Here is a 14,766-nt window from a genome sequence, read left to right on the forward strand (position 1 = left end):
CCATTTCTCAGATACTCTTGCAAGAAGATGTGGTTATATTATTAAGGTATAGATAATAGAATGCTAATTTAAAAAAAAAATGTGATGTGAGCCCTTTTAGACCAAGTCTCTTATGGAATTGATGGGCATCCACTGTGTTTTCTTCACTTGTCTACTGGCTAGATACAGATGAGAAGTAACCTATTGATATTGAAACCCAACAATAGAAGGAAACTTGGATCCTCGATTCAGTACTTGGAAGAAAGCTAATCATCTGCGAACCAGGAATACCTGCCATGGACAGGGGAAAATAGTAGCAGTAAACAAATTGCTATTGTGATTGAACCATGAAAATTGTGGGCTCTCCCTTTTGAAGCAACTGGTATTGCCCTTGTCTGCATGTAACAAACCCTTCTCATTGCCATCTTTTGACTCTGGTATAGTCCATCTCATTTACTGGAGACTGTGACACAGAATAAGCAATTTTTCTCCCTATTTAACCCCAATGTCATCACGAGCAACTCTGCTTGACAACCTATCACAAACCATTGCCCTCTCACATCCTTGACCTCTAGTTTCAAATTGTTTCCTCCTTAACCTCAACTTCATTATTCACCTTCAAAACATAGTTCGGAAACTGTCAATGCCTATAACTCCTCTTTCTTCAAAATCATTAATCAGATTTCCACATTACCAGAGTCTCCTACCCATGTCACCAATTTGTTCAAGTAGTTCTGTCATGGCTATTAATTGATTTCATCCTTTCTTCATTGCCTTCCACACCTACCTTACATTCCATGGTACTTCATGTAAATACTATTCTGATTTTCATTACCTTTCTGAGTTTCAATCACATCTACCCAGTGAAAACCCAAACCTGCAGGAATTTAGCTGTCTGCCTTTCCTCTGATGTAATATCTAGAAAAAAGAGCACTAATGAACAAGACACAACATGGAAGACCATGTATAAATATGCAGTCACTAATGTCTAATTAACCTTCAATACATTCAGTAATATAAAGACCAAACTGACATCTCCTCTCAAATATGTCAAAGGAATGCCAAAAGAACATTTCCACAACTCATATAGTATACATTTACTACAAATATGTTCTTTCAGCACTATCTCAATAAGTAGCTTACCCCTTAGCTAAATATGCAAACAAAACTAGCAGACATTCTTGATCATCTCCTCCTTACAATTTCCAACATTAATCCCTTTTCAATACTTGTTGATAGTACTTCCTAACAGTCTATAAACTTTACCCCATATTTCCTGTCATCACTTTAGCTCAAAATAATATCAGATTGCCTGGAGTAGTTCTTACAATACTTGCAATTTTATTTAAGAATTATTATCTGGTTATTATCTGTATGCTTACTAGACTGTAAGCTCTGTTCATTTTCATTATTTTTATATGCAGCATTTTGCAATTTTTTCTTTCCTTATAATGACTTGATAGATATTTGCTGAATAAATGGTAAATGGCAAAATTAATAAAGGTAAATAAATATCATAATTATTATCACAATTATCATATACATATATGAAGAAAGTAATCATGTAAGAAAAAAAAACAGAGCATAAAAAACCTGGATCCAAATTTACATCTCTTCAATTTCAATGACTCCAACTCCTGAGTATATTTTCATTCGTGAACTGTGATGCATATTGAACTTTATGGAAAGCTCTTCTTTTATTAATTATAATAAAAACTCACATTTATCTCTTTTAATACAATTATCTACATATTCAGAAAATAATGTGCCTTAAAAAGTGCACTGAAAATAGTCTAAAAAGAAATATTTTAATTTTGTAAATGGAAATGTTTATGAGCTCACACTCCAAATTATGATTGATACCAAAATGTATCCAAAGTATATCATGCTAGAGGAAAAGGGATTAGAGCATAAAATAAGACAAACTGACATTTCAACGGTTGTTTTCTAACATTAATTAATTTTGCCAAGTTGTAGATACTGCACTAATAAATTTATATGTGCTGTAAAATAGAAACCATTATTATCCCAATTTTACAGATAAGAAAATAGAGAATTAGAGGAAACAATCAAAGCCAGGAGTCAAATCTAACTTGTATAGGATTCCAGAAGCACTTAACATTAAATTGTCTTCCAAAGAAGTAGTTAAGTCTTTCATTTTGAGTCATTACTTAGTGAAAAATGGACTAAAACTTTTTTTTTTAGTTCTAATAGCATTTGATAATGAGACATTTTAATTATAATCAGATGGGAAAAGAAAACAGTATGTACATTATAAAACTTAGCTTTTCCAGGATATTTAAGGAGCAAATTGTTTAGTCTTACCCATGAATTCAATCCCCAAGTGGTCTGCTACACCGAAGTCAGCATGGGAAGAAAGGAAACAGAAAAAGAGAAAAAGGTTAGAAAGAAATCCACATAAGAAAATCAGTGCTTACAAGACTGACCTTCCTAGGCTAGGAATGTGTCTCAAGTTTAACCACGTTTTTTTCAGAAATGTAAATTTCAGATATTGATCAACATTTCCCAAAGTCACTGAACTACAGCTTGGAATTTCAGATGGAATAATTATGCATCAGTTACATAGCATACTAAATATAAATTAAGTGAAAAAAATGGAGAGAGAGAAACTATGTAAATAAAACATACCTCACACTAATGTTATTTGCTGAATCTATCATATTCTATGTAGATTAACTACTTGTTCAACATTAACACATTTGGAACTCTGGGATAATAAGAATGACATGACCCTAACCAAGCAATGACAAGCCCTAACTAGGTGATCTGCACATCAACAAAACAGGAATGCTGGACTGAGGAATATAGCTCAGTTGGTAGAGTGCTTGCCTTGTATGCACAAGGCCTTGGGTTAAATCCCCAGCACCAAAAAAAAAAAAAAAAAGAAAGTAATGCTATTAGACTTTTTATGATCATTTTTTAATTTGCCTCATGAGGAACCTATTATGGTTAAGACTAAAAAGTTCACAAAGTTTCAGGCAGATCTTGGGCACAAATCCAGTGCTTCTGACCCTCAAGACCCAGGACTACTCAACTTGACAGCCCCATTCTGTTGAAAACACATGGCCGATGTGTCTACTTCTATTCTCTGTGCTTGTGGATACTGGAGAGTTTCAACAAACCAAAGTACACTTATGATGAGCAGGTTAATGAAGTGCACTGGGTAAAACCTTATTTATTTAAATGGTGCTTGCTTTCTTTTAATCTTCCTATTTTGTACTTATTTGATTTTTATGTTTATCACATTACTTGTTTTCTATTGCAGTAATATTTATCTGAAATAAGTGGGAAAAAGTATTTATGTGACTATTTGCTCCTAAGACAACTGAACATTTTATGAATTCTGTTCAGCAGATAAGCATTTCCATTTTAAAAAAGTAGTTTCCTTTGAATATTTAAATACTTCTGTTTATCACTAGTTCACTTTTAATTTTTTTTGTGCTGAAATATGTATGTGCCATAAAATTTGCCATCTTCATCATTGTAAGCACATTATCCAGAGGTGTTAACTATATGCACAATGCTTCATGATCACCACCACTATATTTCCAAGATTTTTCCATTGCCCCAATCAAAATCTCTGTATCTCTTTTCCCTTGTCTACCACCCCTGGAAATCTCTACTCTACTTTCTGTCTCTGATGAGCCAATATGCCAACAAAAATCTAATTTTTAACTTATTAGAACCTATTTCCATTGAGAAATGTCTGCTTTTACAAAGAAAGATGGTGATTGTTTCTAAAAGAGACACAGCCCTTTCTTGGCACAATGTTTTTCAACTGGCTGCTCTCTGCTGATGTATACTATGATCCATACCTGGCACATTTTCATGAGCAGGCAGAATCTCATTCTCATTGAGTTTAGAAATCAGTTGAAGACCACAGAGAAAAACCTCTGGTCATTCTTTGCAATAAGTATTATAATGGAAAAACAGAAAATGTGCCTTGACTGGAGAGGTGAGGGACTCATAAGCTTGTTCCTGGGAGGGAGAGAATGTGCAATACAAAAGAATTGGTTTTGTGGAAATACTGACAAGAACATGTTGTGTTCTTGTACAAATTGGAAGCTTCGGGACTCTGTGCACATAAAACTTTGAAGAAATGCTCAAGTTGTAGTATTTAAAAATAAGGATTTGGATGATATTACTTGTTATAAGACTAAAGATAAGGAAGAAGACTGAATAAAAGGAAAATTTTATTCAGAAGCAAAAGAACAGAAAAGAAATCAAGAGAGGGCTATTTATAGGAAATCAGGGAGCAAAACACCCCAAATACTTGACCACAGACGTTGGTCCATTCAGCTAGGTAGTCAAAAAGTCACTAATCTCAGGCTGGTTGAATAAGAACTTTCCAGTGAATCAGAGATGGCTCAACTGACTGCCTATAGCCTGTTTTTCTGGCAAGTGAACTAATGACTATTTTTCATTCTTCCACGACCTTCACCGTTTCACCTCTGTGTATAACAGGACATGGAGAATTGGGATTTTGTGAATGTGTAGATTATATTAAAAGTGAGAAGTATATTTGATAAATCAGAGGCCAATCTGAACAGCTTATAGGCACACTGAATTCATGATAGTAGCAAAGACATTAACTGGAATGGAAAATTACTCAAACACTGAAAGGTAAAAGTAGGTATCTTGAGAAAAAAGAGAACTGCCCTTGTTGTTTTTGTTGTTACCAGCACTGAACCCAGGGGCAATGAACAACAGAGCCACTGTTGGGGAATTCTTTTTATTTTTTATTTTGAGAAAGTTGTTTAGGGTCTCCCTAAGTTACTGAGACTGGCTTTGAGCTGATGATCTCCCTGCCTCAGCCTCACAAGCTGCTGGGATTTCAGGTGTGTGCCACTGCACCCAACCTGTCTTAATATAAAAATTACATGAGGTTATTGGAGCTGTAATGGCTTCAGTAATATAAAAATTACATCTGATTAATGGAGCAAGGTGGCATTTATATTATTGGACATTAAAGGGAAATTATTTACTAAGTTCTATAATGGCTTATTCATGGAAGCTGACATCACTGAACATATAAATTCATTTGCTAAACACTGTGCTACTATTACAGATTTGAAGATACTGATAGGTTATGGCTCACACAGAAGGATCATGAAAATCCATGAAGAACAGATGACAAAATAAATTAATTTGTTATGTGAATCATATGCTGAACACAAACCACAATTTCACAGAACCCTTCGCTTGCTATTTTTCAAACCAAAAACCTGCCTGATGATATTCAGGCCAGCAGCACAACTTCAAGAGGAATGAAAGGAGAAGTAATCTTTTATAGTTCTTTTATTCATTTACTAAACAAATTATATGCCAAGAACTGAATCAATACTGGGTTGGAAGAGAAGACACACAACTTAAGCAAAGTCCATTTGATTTTCCATACAGCATGCATAGTTTCCACTTTTCAACACACCTTTGGGTTATCTAGCTGTGAATAACATTTACTAAGCACTTATTATGTACTAGGAACTGCTTTAAGTAGTATCTCACAGTAACTTATGAGATTGTCACTGCACACACTTTACAGGTGATGAACAGATGTACAGAGAGGTTAACCAACTTTTCCCAATCCAATATGCTTGTAAGCAGTGGGAACATGATTGAGCCTAAGCAGCTTGACTCAACCGCCAATTATACTCAGAGTTCACATATGCCCTCCCTGTGAAAAATCATCTAGTGTTTAGAAAGTCATCAGGTAATTGGCTCTTCAGGGAGGAATAATTTAATCCACTTAAGAGAACAAGTTGTTCTCAAAAATCCTCAGGCACAGTTGAAGCACCACTTAGTTACTTGCTTGGCCTTAGTTCATTGATAAAGTGCCAAAGGAGTCAAACAGGCAAATAGTTACTATTCATTCTTTAGTTACCAAGAAAATTTCTTCATGATGAAGCTGACCTATTTATTTTCACAACAGCAAATGATTAAAAAGTTTTGTCTGAAATATTCCAAACGTTAATCCAAATAATCTTAAATTTGACATTATATTTAACAAATACCAGCAGCTCTGCTGCAGATATGAAATATTCTTAAGGTGTCAGGACAAATATAACTCATAATAAATATTGTACAACACATACCAAAGTTAGACAAAATGAATATTCTATAATGTCAGAATTTCTGGAATGCTAGAAACTCAAGCCCCAAATTATTCCTTTTTATACTTTTTTATCCAAGTTATATATATTTACGGTGTACTACATGATGTTTTAAAATAAGTAGCCTTGTTAAATGGCTAGTTTAAGCTAAGAAACATATGCTTACCCCATATATTAGCTTTTCTGTGTAATGAGAATGCTTAAACTCTACTAGTATGAATTGTCAAGTACAATCTGTTGTTATTAATCATGTCACCACATTGTACAACAGATCTTGACTTATTCTACATCTAGCTGAAATTTGAGGTTCTCACATATTTCTGAAGTGTGCAGCATTCAAAACCCTTGAGCAATTTAAAACCTGTTCTTTGTCTGCTGATGGATAATGAGAGGCTACCTGAAATTCCCCCAGAGTAGGCAGACTGAGAAAAAGCAAGCAAAAACAATCCTGGATTCAATTCCAAACTCAGTGCAACACAGTGCAGGATCAAACTGGAGGAATGTGGCTTTCAGCACCAATTTTGTGTTAAAAGTAACTTAAGGCAACTCTGTCATAGAAGAGTCCCAAATGTGATCATGTAAGCCACTGTTCCAAGGGACGTGGAAAAACATGTTACATGAAAGTCTGTAGATCTGTATCTTAAAAGGTTAAATAAAATACTGGCTTAATGTTCAAAGAGCGGCTCCAATGCAAGAAATCCCCCAAAGTCTTCTGCTGTATGTGGTAGTGAGGTTCCTGCTGGGAGTTCAGGAGGCAGCCTTTCCCAGCTTGAGGTAAATATTTGCATGGTCCTGTAGTACCCTGTGAGCCAGTGATCTGCAGTGCCCACTCTGGGAACTGCATGCCATAGAAGTGTGGAGCATATCACCCACTCCATTACAAAACATGTCGGTTATAAACGGTTTATCTTAATAATGGAACTGAAATCTGCCACTCTGTAGATTCCACCCACAGATCCCTATCAAATGAATTTTCTCTGGTGACACTCTGGGAAGAAGTCGTCCATCTTTAGAGAGAAGACATTAGCTTTAGATGCATAAAGATAGTATGTTGGGTACTGAATATGTGCTGATCTTTAACACCCGAGTTCCTCATTCTCTAGTAGTTTCTAGAATCACTGGAAAGATCTGTAATTGTCTCTGGCTGCAACAGTGGATCCATGTATCCTTCTCCTAAATGAGATCATAGACAGAGTGATGAGATGTCATTTGTTGAGACATTGTCATGTATGTCCCCACCTGTTACAGCAAAATAGGCAGACTCAGAAGGAGTGAGACAGAGTCCAGGGTTTCTGATGAGGAGAAGATTGAGGACTGGGGATACCCAGCTATTTGAGTCTGAAAAGCAATACATGGGGTTTATAGAGTATGTACTTTTCAAACAGTGATGGGGTCAAAGAACAGAGAAATAGGGTTTGCAACAGGGTAGCGAACATGTAGCTGTGTTGTTAGAGAGGAGAGACCCGAGGTAGACTCTTAGAGAATCTGGCAGCAGAGCAGAGAAACAAGCAGACCTGAATCTCTCATGTCTTAAAACCCTTAGGGGGAAGGTGGGAGGAACAGAGAATTGTCAGAGTGTGAGCACATTCTTGGAGGCGGAGACATGAAAGTCCTTCTCTAGGTATTGTGATTGATTCCATAATATATCTTAAAAGAGGAGGGATATTATGATTTTATCCTTCTTATAGCTACTTAGTGTAAGCATTAGGATAGGAATGCAGGTCTGATTCTAAGTTCCATTCTTCCTTCACCAATTTATGCTACCTCTTTAAACATATTATTTTTAAAAAGTACATAGGACTTTAGAAATTATAAATGGCCCTGAATACAATGTAAAAAATAAAAACACGTAATTATAAAAAATTGATACCTTTTTAAATACCTGATATTTCCTAATTTTCTGTCCCACTTCTTTCTATTCTCTTTTCTTTACCTGTAAAATAAGCTAAATATCAGTTTTACACAAAGCCACAATGCATCATGTGCCTGTTATAGGACTATCCATGGCCATTTCAGTTCTAGATCTCCCTCACCTCCATCATATTGGAACTGACATCCTTTTCTATTATTGAGTGTAGGCCATGACATTATTACTGTGGCCAGCCTCCCACCAGACAGACCATGGATCACAAAGAAGGTGAAAACCTCTTTTGCGGCAAAGCACAAAGCCTCTCTCTCCTTTCTTTGGGCCTCGTGACAGAACATGACCTCTTGATTTTTCTTTCCATAAGATTTATTGTTGATTTCTGTTGAACACAGATACTCTCATTTTCTAAATAAGAGCGTTCATTTGTATTAAAGGAGACAATGCAGGAAGCCATGGAGACTGGGCCAAATGTTACTGTACTGCAAACTTCAGATGGGCATTTTGTTCCATAGATGAAGTATCAAAAACAGGGTTTCAACTGAGGTTCCTCAGTGACCATTTGCTTAACCAACCCCTCAAAGATGAATCTTGCCTAAATAGCTTATGGATTTTCTAGGGAAAATATTTTGGAGCATTAAAAATCAAGTGTAATTCCATTTTCTGACTAAAGAATTGTGTAAGAATCACCACGTGTGAAGGAAGAAAACTTCAGTCAAAATCATTTATGCTTTTTTGCTTACATAACTAATATAGTAGATACGTAGAGGTAAATTGCACTAGGACTTCTTGCTCCTGTAACATAATTAATTACTCAGCTTCTTTTCATGTTTTATCAATTTTCTTGCACTTACAAATTTTTTCACTGGGGATTTTTTATACATATTATTTTATATATTTTTTTTAAATTAGCGTAGAAAGTAGAACTACTGAGCCCTCATTTGACAGCTGAAGAATAAGCTTCTGTGAAAAACCAATAGCCTCATTTGTAGACTCCTACATTCCTAGGATGAAAAAATAGCATAGATATTAGGAAGGAAGGGTTCTAGTGTCTATTTTTTTTATCACTCCAGACCATCACAGAATCTCATCAATCTCATTTGTAGCTCATCAATACATATTTCCAAAATGAATGAAATGCCACCTGAACACCCCCCCTTGCCTGCTGTGTATGACATATCCACCTCTTACAGAGCAGGCTCAGCCTGTCCTCTATCACCACTTAGTATCCACAAATGTTTCTAGAAAACTCCTTCAAATCAAATTATATTATCACTTACATAACTAGAGATTATTACCTGAGAAGGCCCAACACATGCATATATATTTTTAATTTATTTTTATTTTTATTTGTTCTAATTAGATATACATGACAGTAGAATGCATTTGGTCACATCATATATAAATTGAGTATAACTTCTCAACATGTTGTAGAATCACATGGATTGTGTAATTATATATGCACATAGGGTAATAATGTCTTATCCATTATACTATCCTTTCTAACCCACACTCCCTCCCCTTCCTTTACTCCCCTCTGCCTAGACCAAAATGCCCCTATTTTCCCCATCCCCACTCCCTTATTGTGAATTACCATCTGCATATTAGAGAAAAAAAAATTGGTCTTTGGTTTTGGGGATTGGATTATTTTGCTTAGTATGGCATTCTCCAGCTTCATCCATTTTACCTGCGAATGTCATAATTTCATTCTTCTTTAAGCCTAAGTAATAGTCCATTGTGTATATACAACATTTTCTTTAACATTCATATATTTAAGGGCATCTAGGTTCCATATGTTGGCTATTGTTAATTGAGATGCTATAAACATTGATGTGGCTACATTACTATAGTATGCTTATTTTAAGTCCTTTGGGTATAAAATAAGGAGTATGACAGCTGAGTCAAATGGTAGTTTCATTCCATATTTTCTGAGGAATCTCTGTACAGCTTTCCATAATGGTTGCACCAATTTGCAGTCCCACAGCAATGTATGAGTGTATCCCCCACATCCTCACCAACATTTGTTGTTACTTGTATTCTTGATAATTGCCGTTTTAACTAAAGTGAGATATACTCTTAATTTTGATTTGCATTTCTCTAATTTCTAGAAATGTTGAAAAGTTTTTCCATATAGTTGTTTATTTCTTCTTCTGTGAAGGGTCTGTTCAGTTCTTTAGTCCATTCATTGATTGGGTTATTTGATTTTTTGGTGTTGAGTTTCTTGAGTTCTTTATATATCATGGAGATAGAGCATGAGGTGCATGTGATAAAGATTTTATCCCATTCTGTAGGCTCTCACTTAAAATATAATTTCTGTGTGTAATTTAAAATTTCCCTGAGTAATTTTAATCACAAAAATGTTAAATATTTCCTTTCAGTTAAAATATTTTATATGCACTATTTAAAGTTTTGCTTCTTTACAACTTCAAACAATTTCAGAAACCTTTGTAATAACTATTACAAGCTCTTTTTTATTTTAACTTTCATCTTTTCTAATGTTAATGAAAATATTGGCTGATATTATGATTATAATAAAATGAGGGCAAATCCACCCAAAACATAAACAAAAGGAATTATATGGTAAATAGCATCATGAATGTTTATAGCTTCCCTATTAACTGATTAAAGTCTTTGTTACCAAATTATATTACTATCATGATTCTAGTCACTCTTAAAAGTGCAAAATTACAATATCTTCATAATGGAAACTGATTCAAGAAATGATTAAAATATTTAAAGAAACATTGCTCTGAGCCACACTAGTACCATGGAGATCTCAGAAAATGGACTCTCTGTTTCCATCTGCCAAAAACAGAGGAGCCAAACAGATTATCCGAGGGATATATGTGAGGTAGAGGATGCCTTGTCCAGGACCAACTGTGATACTACAGATCTAGCACAAAATCTGCTTATTAAGAAAAGTGAAAATCCCTGTCAAGAAACTAATGAAGAGCATTCATTTGACGAGTACAACATAAGGTCATACCCAGGCAGACGTACTTTGATTAGAATTCAGGAGAATGGGCAGCAACCAAGGAAGCTCCATTTGTGATAGATGCAGGGCAAAGGCCATCAAAAACAAAACCAAGCATTGGAGGCTTGTTCTTAAGTGGTGCCTGGTACCATTAGGAAATGGTGTGGAATGACACAAGACCACTGTCTTCTTTTTCTTTCTTTTGGGAACTACTCTATGTAGGGCTCATATTCAAGTGGCTAAAAACTGACTTGTGAAGGTCAGGAGTTTTCACTGTTAATGCTCAGTTGGTTTTGTTCGTTCTATTTTGTTTTTTTGCAAAAGTGTTCACTTGTGTAGAAAGAAAAATTATATTTCACATAGTCCTTCTAGTGCAGAAGGTACTTGGCTATTTAGTTTTCCCACAAGAAATCAATGAAAAGAAGAAAACAATGTTTTTTCTTGCAACTCTCCTAGCATACTGCAGAACATCCCCAGTAGGCCCAAAGCTCACACATATCATGCATCATTCCACTGGCCTTAGTATCTTTCCCAACAGAGTCTCACGTCTTCCTTTAACAAATTCTTCCTAACTTTTTAAGATCTAATTCTTCCTGAAGCTACATTTGATTTCCTGAACTCATGCTATCTGCTCCATGTTTCTGTGAATGATAATAGAATCTACATAGCAATAGATTCTTATACCTTGGATTATAATTTATAGCAATATATGTCTTAACTAATTAGGTAAGTGTGATCTTCTCCTCTGCCCTTCTTCACTCCACCTAAGGCCTTCCAAATAGTAGGTGGCAAATAAATGCTTACTGAATTTTTTTAAAAAATAATCCTGCAATTGTATTTCTATTTGAAGGAACAGTTTTTTAAAATATTCTCTGAGAGTGAATCATGTTTATAAACTATAATTCCAAGTTTACACTAATATTTTCACTCAAGCCATAACTATAACTTACTAGATTTTCTGAGTATTTCCAATAGAACATATACAAATACACACAATCTTAAATTGCCAAATGTATTCTTCATTGGATTGTAATCACCTGCCAGGAGGTGGGGGAGAAGTCAAGATCTGTCTTTTCCTATTCTAACACTTAGTCAAACCAGGTCTCCATATAGATGGCAATTCATTTAATTTTTTTTATATCTTTGGAAAAATATGAAGTGAAGTGTGGAGTGCCACTAGAACTAGAGAAGACACTCCGTGTGGTTTTCACTCCTAGTCATACATGTCAATTATGCCCTCCACTCCTGCACTCAGCTGCTGCCTCTTCTCTATGTATAAACTGAGCAATGTCTGTGGAATGAATGAAAATCCTCAACTCAACAAGCTTTGTGAGGGCTCCACATCTTTGGATAAGCTGCTCTCTCTTTTCATCTTGCAAGACTCAGCTTTCATATTGTCCCAAGCACTATCCTTTCCAAGTTTCACTTTGAATTCTCTCTTGTGGCCCTTTGTCTGGGGATCTCACCTCTTCCTGCAGTCTATACTCTATCTAGCAGGTAGGAACTGCTTAAAGCACCTTTGTCAGTTGTACACACATACAGATGGATAACGAGTATCTAAATCAATTCTTTGAAGTGCACATACTCATGTTGGCTACTATTTGGTGTTGTATTGTTACAAAGGTTCAGGGAATCAGAAAACTAGGAAGGAAATGTGGCAGTCATATGGTTTTTATTGTGGATCATGTTTCATTGCTTCATTCTGACAAGATAACACATTTCAACTTTGGGGAAACACCTTAATTTAATATTTAATATTATCATTTGTTTTGTACAAAGCAGTACTGTGGGAATAGTTTCATAGTTTATGATCCTTATGCTGCATATTTCTATTACTAAGTTTTAAAGTCACATTAATTTATACTTATAAGCCCTGGAACACCTGGGAATAATTGATAATGAGCACAACAGAAGACACACTTGGTTTCATTAATGGATTAATTTATTACTTTCACAGGCTTAAAATGTAGCAATAGGATGAAACTTTTCCCCTAAATACATAATCAGTTGAAAATGTTATTTGTCTCATTTAAATGCAAAGAACAATTCTTCTTTTGCTACCTGCTTCCTAAATCCATTAAGCAGTTAATAACATAAGGACTAATGTAAGCCTTTTTTATTTAATAGAAATAAAGAAATGGAAATTAAACTGGCAGAGCCTTCTCCCAATAATGACTTCCCCCAAAGCAGCTGTATAATTCTTAGTGTAGAAAAATCAAGGGAAGCTTCTTCATTAAAATAGAGGAAACTATTATCTAATAATTAGTTAGGAACTCAGCTGAATCCAGATATTTTGAAGTTCTTACCCTCATCTTGCCACTATCTCCTTCTATAATTGTAAAACTTCCTATGCTTATTTTCTAGGTATGTGACTAGAAATAATCACTCTGCTGTCCATGACCTTTTTGAAATGGTCTGCAGATGTCAGAAACTAAATATGGATGAACTTAGAAAAATTCTAATTATACGTCACTTACACATTAGCAAGGCAAACAAATAGTCTACAACATTATTCTTTGAAACAACCATTCACAAGTGAGACATTAGTGTCCATACAACATCTTTTTCACTCATTCTCATAGCATCCTAATAAATGATGGCATTTCACAGATATAGATACTGAGTTTTAGAGAGTGAGTTAATTTTCTCAAAAATGAGACCTATCTTCTTTCTTTAAAGCATGCTGCCATTACTCACAGAAAACTTTCCACCTTGCATTCTTTGCTCCATAATTATTGATGCTGCAGCCTCAGCTGGCGTCTGCAGTCCTACCTCCTTATTCTCACTCCCATTTTACTGTCCCACTCTGCCCATATGAGGTCTCATGAACTTGATTATATAGGCTCACTGCAAACCAAACTAGCCCTGAGCAAAGCTATCTTTTCCGACACACTCTCCACGAGAAATGTCCTTTTGTGTAAACTTCTGTATTTATGGACTGTGTTCCATTACACTCAATGACTGTAGCTACTTATTCATTGCCCATCTTCCCCAAATGGCTGTAAACAATTTAATTAAATGACCATGTTTAATTTCTCTTTATATCATAGGCTTGAAGACAGTTCCTGGCACAGACAAAATATTCAAGTAAATTTAAAAAAAAAAAAAAAAAAAAGACCTATCTAGCTGCCGGGACTTTAGCAATTTTAGTCAATGTGATCTCTGTTACAGTAGTTCCCTCTAACCTGTATCCTTTCTTCCATTGTCTCAGGGAAGGGAGTAAAGAATGAGAAAGTAAGAAGAGAAGGACTTAGAAAATGCTTAGGCTGGAAGAAAATAAAGATGTAAAATTATAAATTTGATTGTATAAATGAAGAGTCAGACTCCCATTGTGGAGGAATACATTACAATTTTTCGAAGTGAAAGGGATAAATGGAAGAGAGACAAAATGCCCAGGAGGAAACCAGTCATGCACTTTTCTGACCTCCAGCTTCAATTATGGGAAGAGAAACAGAGTTAGCAAGCAGGGTTGACAAATAGGTCTGCCTTGAGCTTGCTAAGTAAAGCCCCAGGAGGAAGGGAGATCAAAGAGCACTCTGTGCCCACTGCTCCCCAAACCCAGCTTTATACTAGAGGATGTAATGTCTAGATGGTTCAGAGAGATAGACCTCATGTTTATCAGGGTGGGAAGAAGCAGTTGTCCAGACTAGTGTGTCCCTATGTATTTGATTGGCAGCATATCTGGGATTGCTACATCAATGGGCTAGGAGGATGAGCAGACTCTAGGACACAGCAATGACAACTGATGACTGATATCTCAGAAGGTACTATCTAAGGAAGAAGCATTGAATGTTAGTGCTGGGAGGAATAGATAAAGT

The 14,766-nt window shown here is 35.5% G+C and overlaps 1 protein-coding gene across 4 annotated transcripts in view; it reads right to left on the reverse strand.

The window, feature by feature from the left end:
* Nrg3 (neuregulin 3) overlaps positions 1–14,766 on the reverse strand; it is a 1,036,772-nt gene that overhangs the window by 112,727 nt on the left and 909,279 nt on the right. For 2 of the 4 annotated variants that reach the window (XM_027939985.3, XM_034637010.2), the window contains exon 4: positions 2,305–2,328. In XM_027939985.3, coding sequence (XP_027795786.2) covers positions 2,305–2,328 — 24 coding nt within the window. Of the gene's footprint in view, positions 1–2,304; positions 2,332–14,766 lie in introns of all 4 variants that reach the window. The other 2 variants (XM_027939983.3, XM_027939979.3) reach the window with 1 other exon arrangement.

Source organism: Marmota flaviventris, chromosome 4 (genome assembly GCF_047511675.1).
Source record: "Marmota flaviventris isolate mMarFla1 chromosome 4, mMarFla1.hap1, whole genome shotgun sequence".
Taxonomy (NCBI): domain Eukaryota; kingdom Metazoa; phylum Chordata; class Mammalia; order Rodentia; family Sciuridae; genus Marmota; species Marmota flaviventris.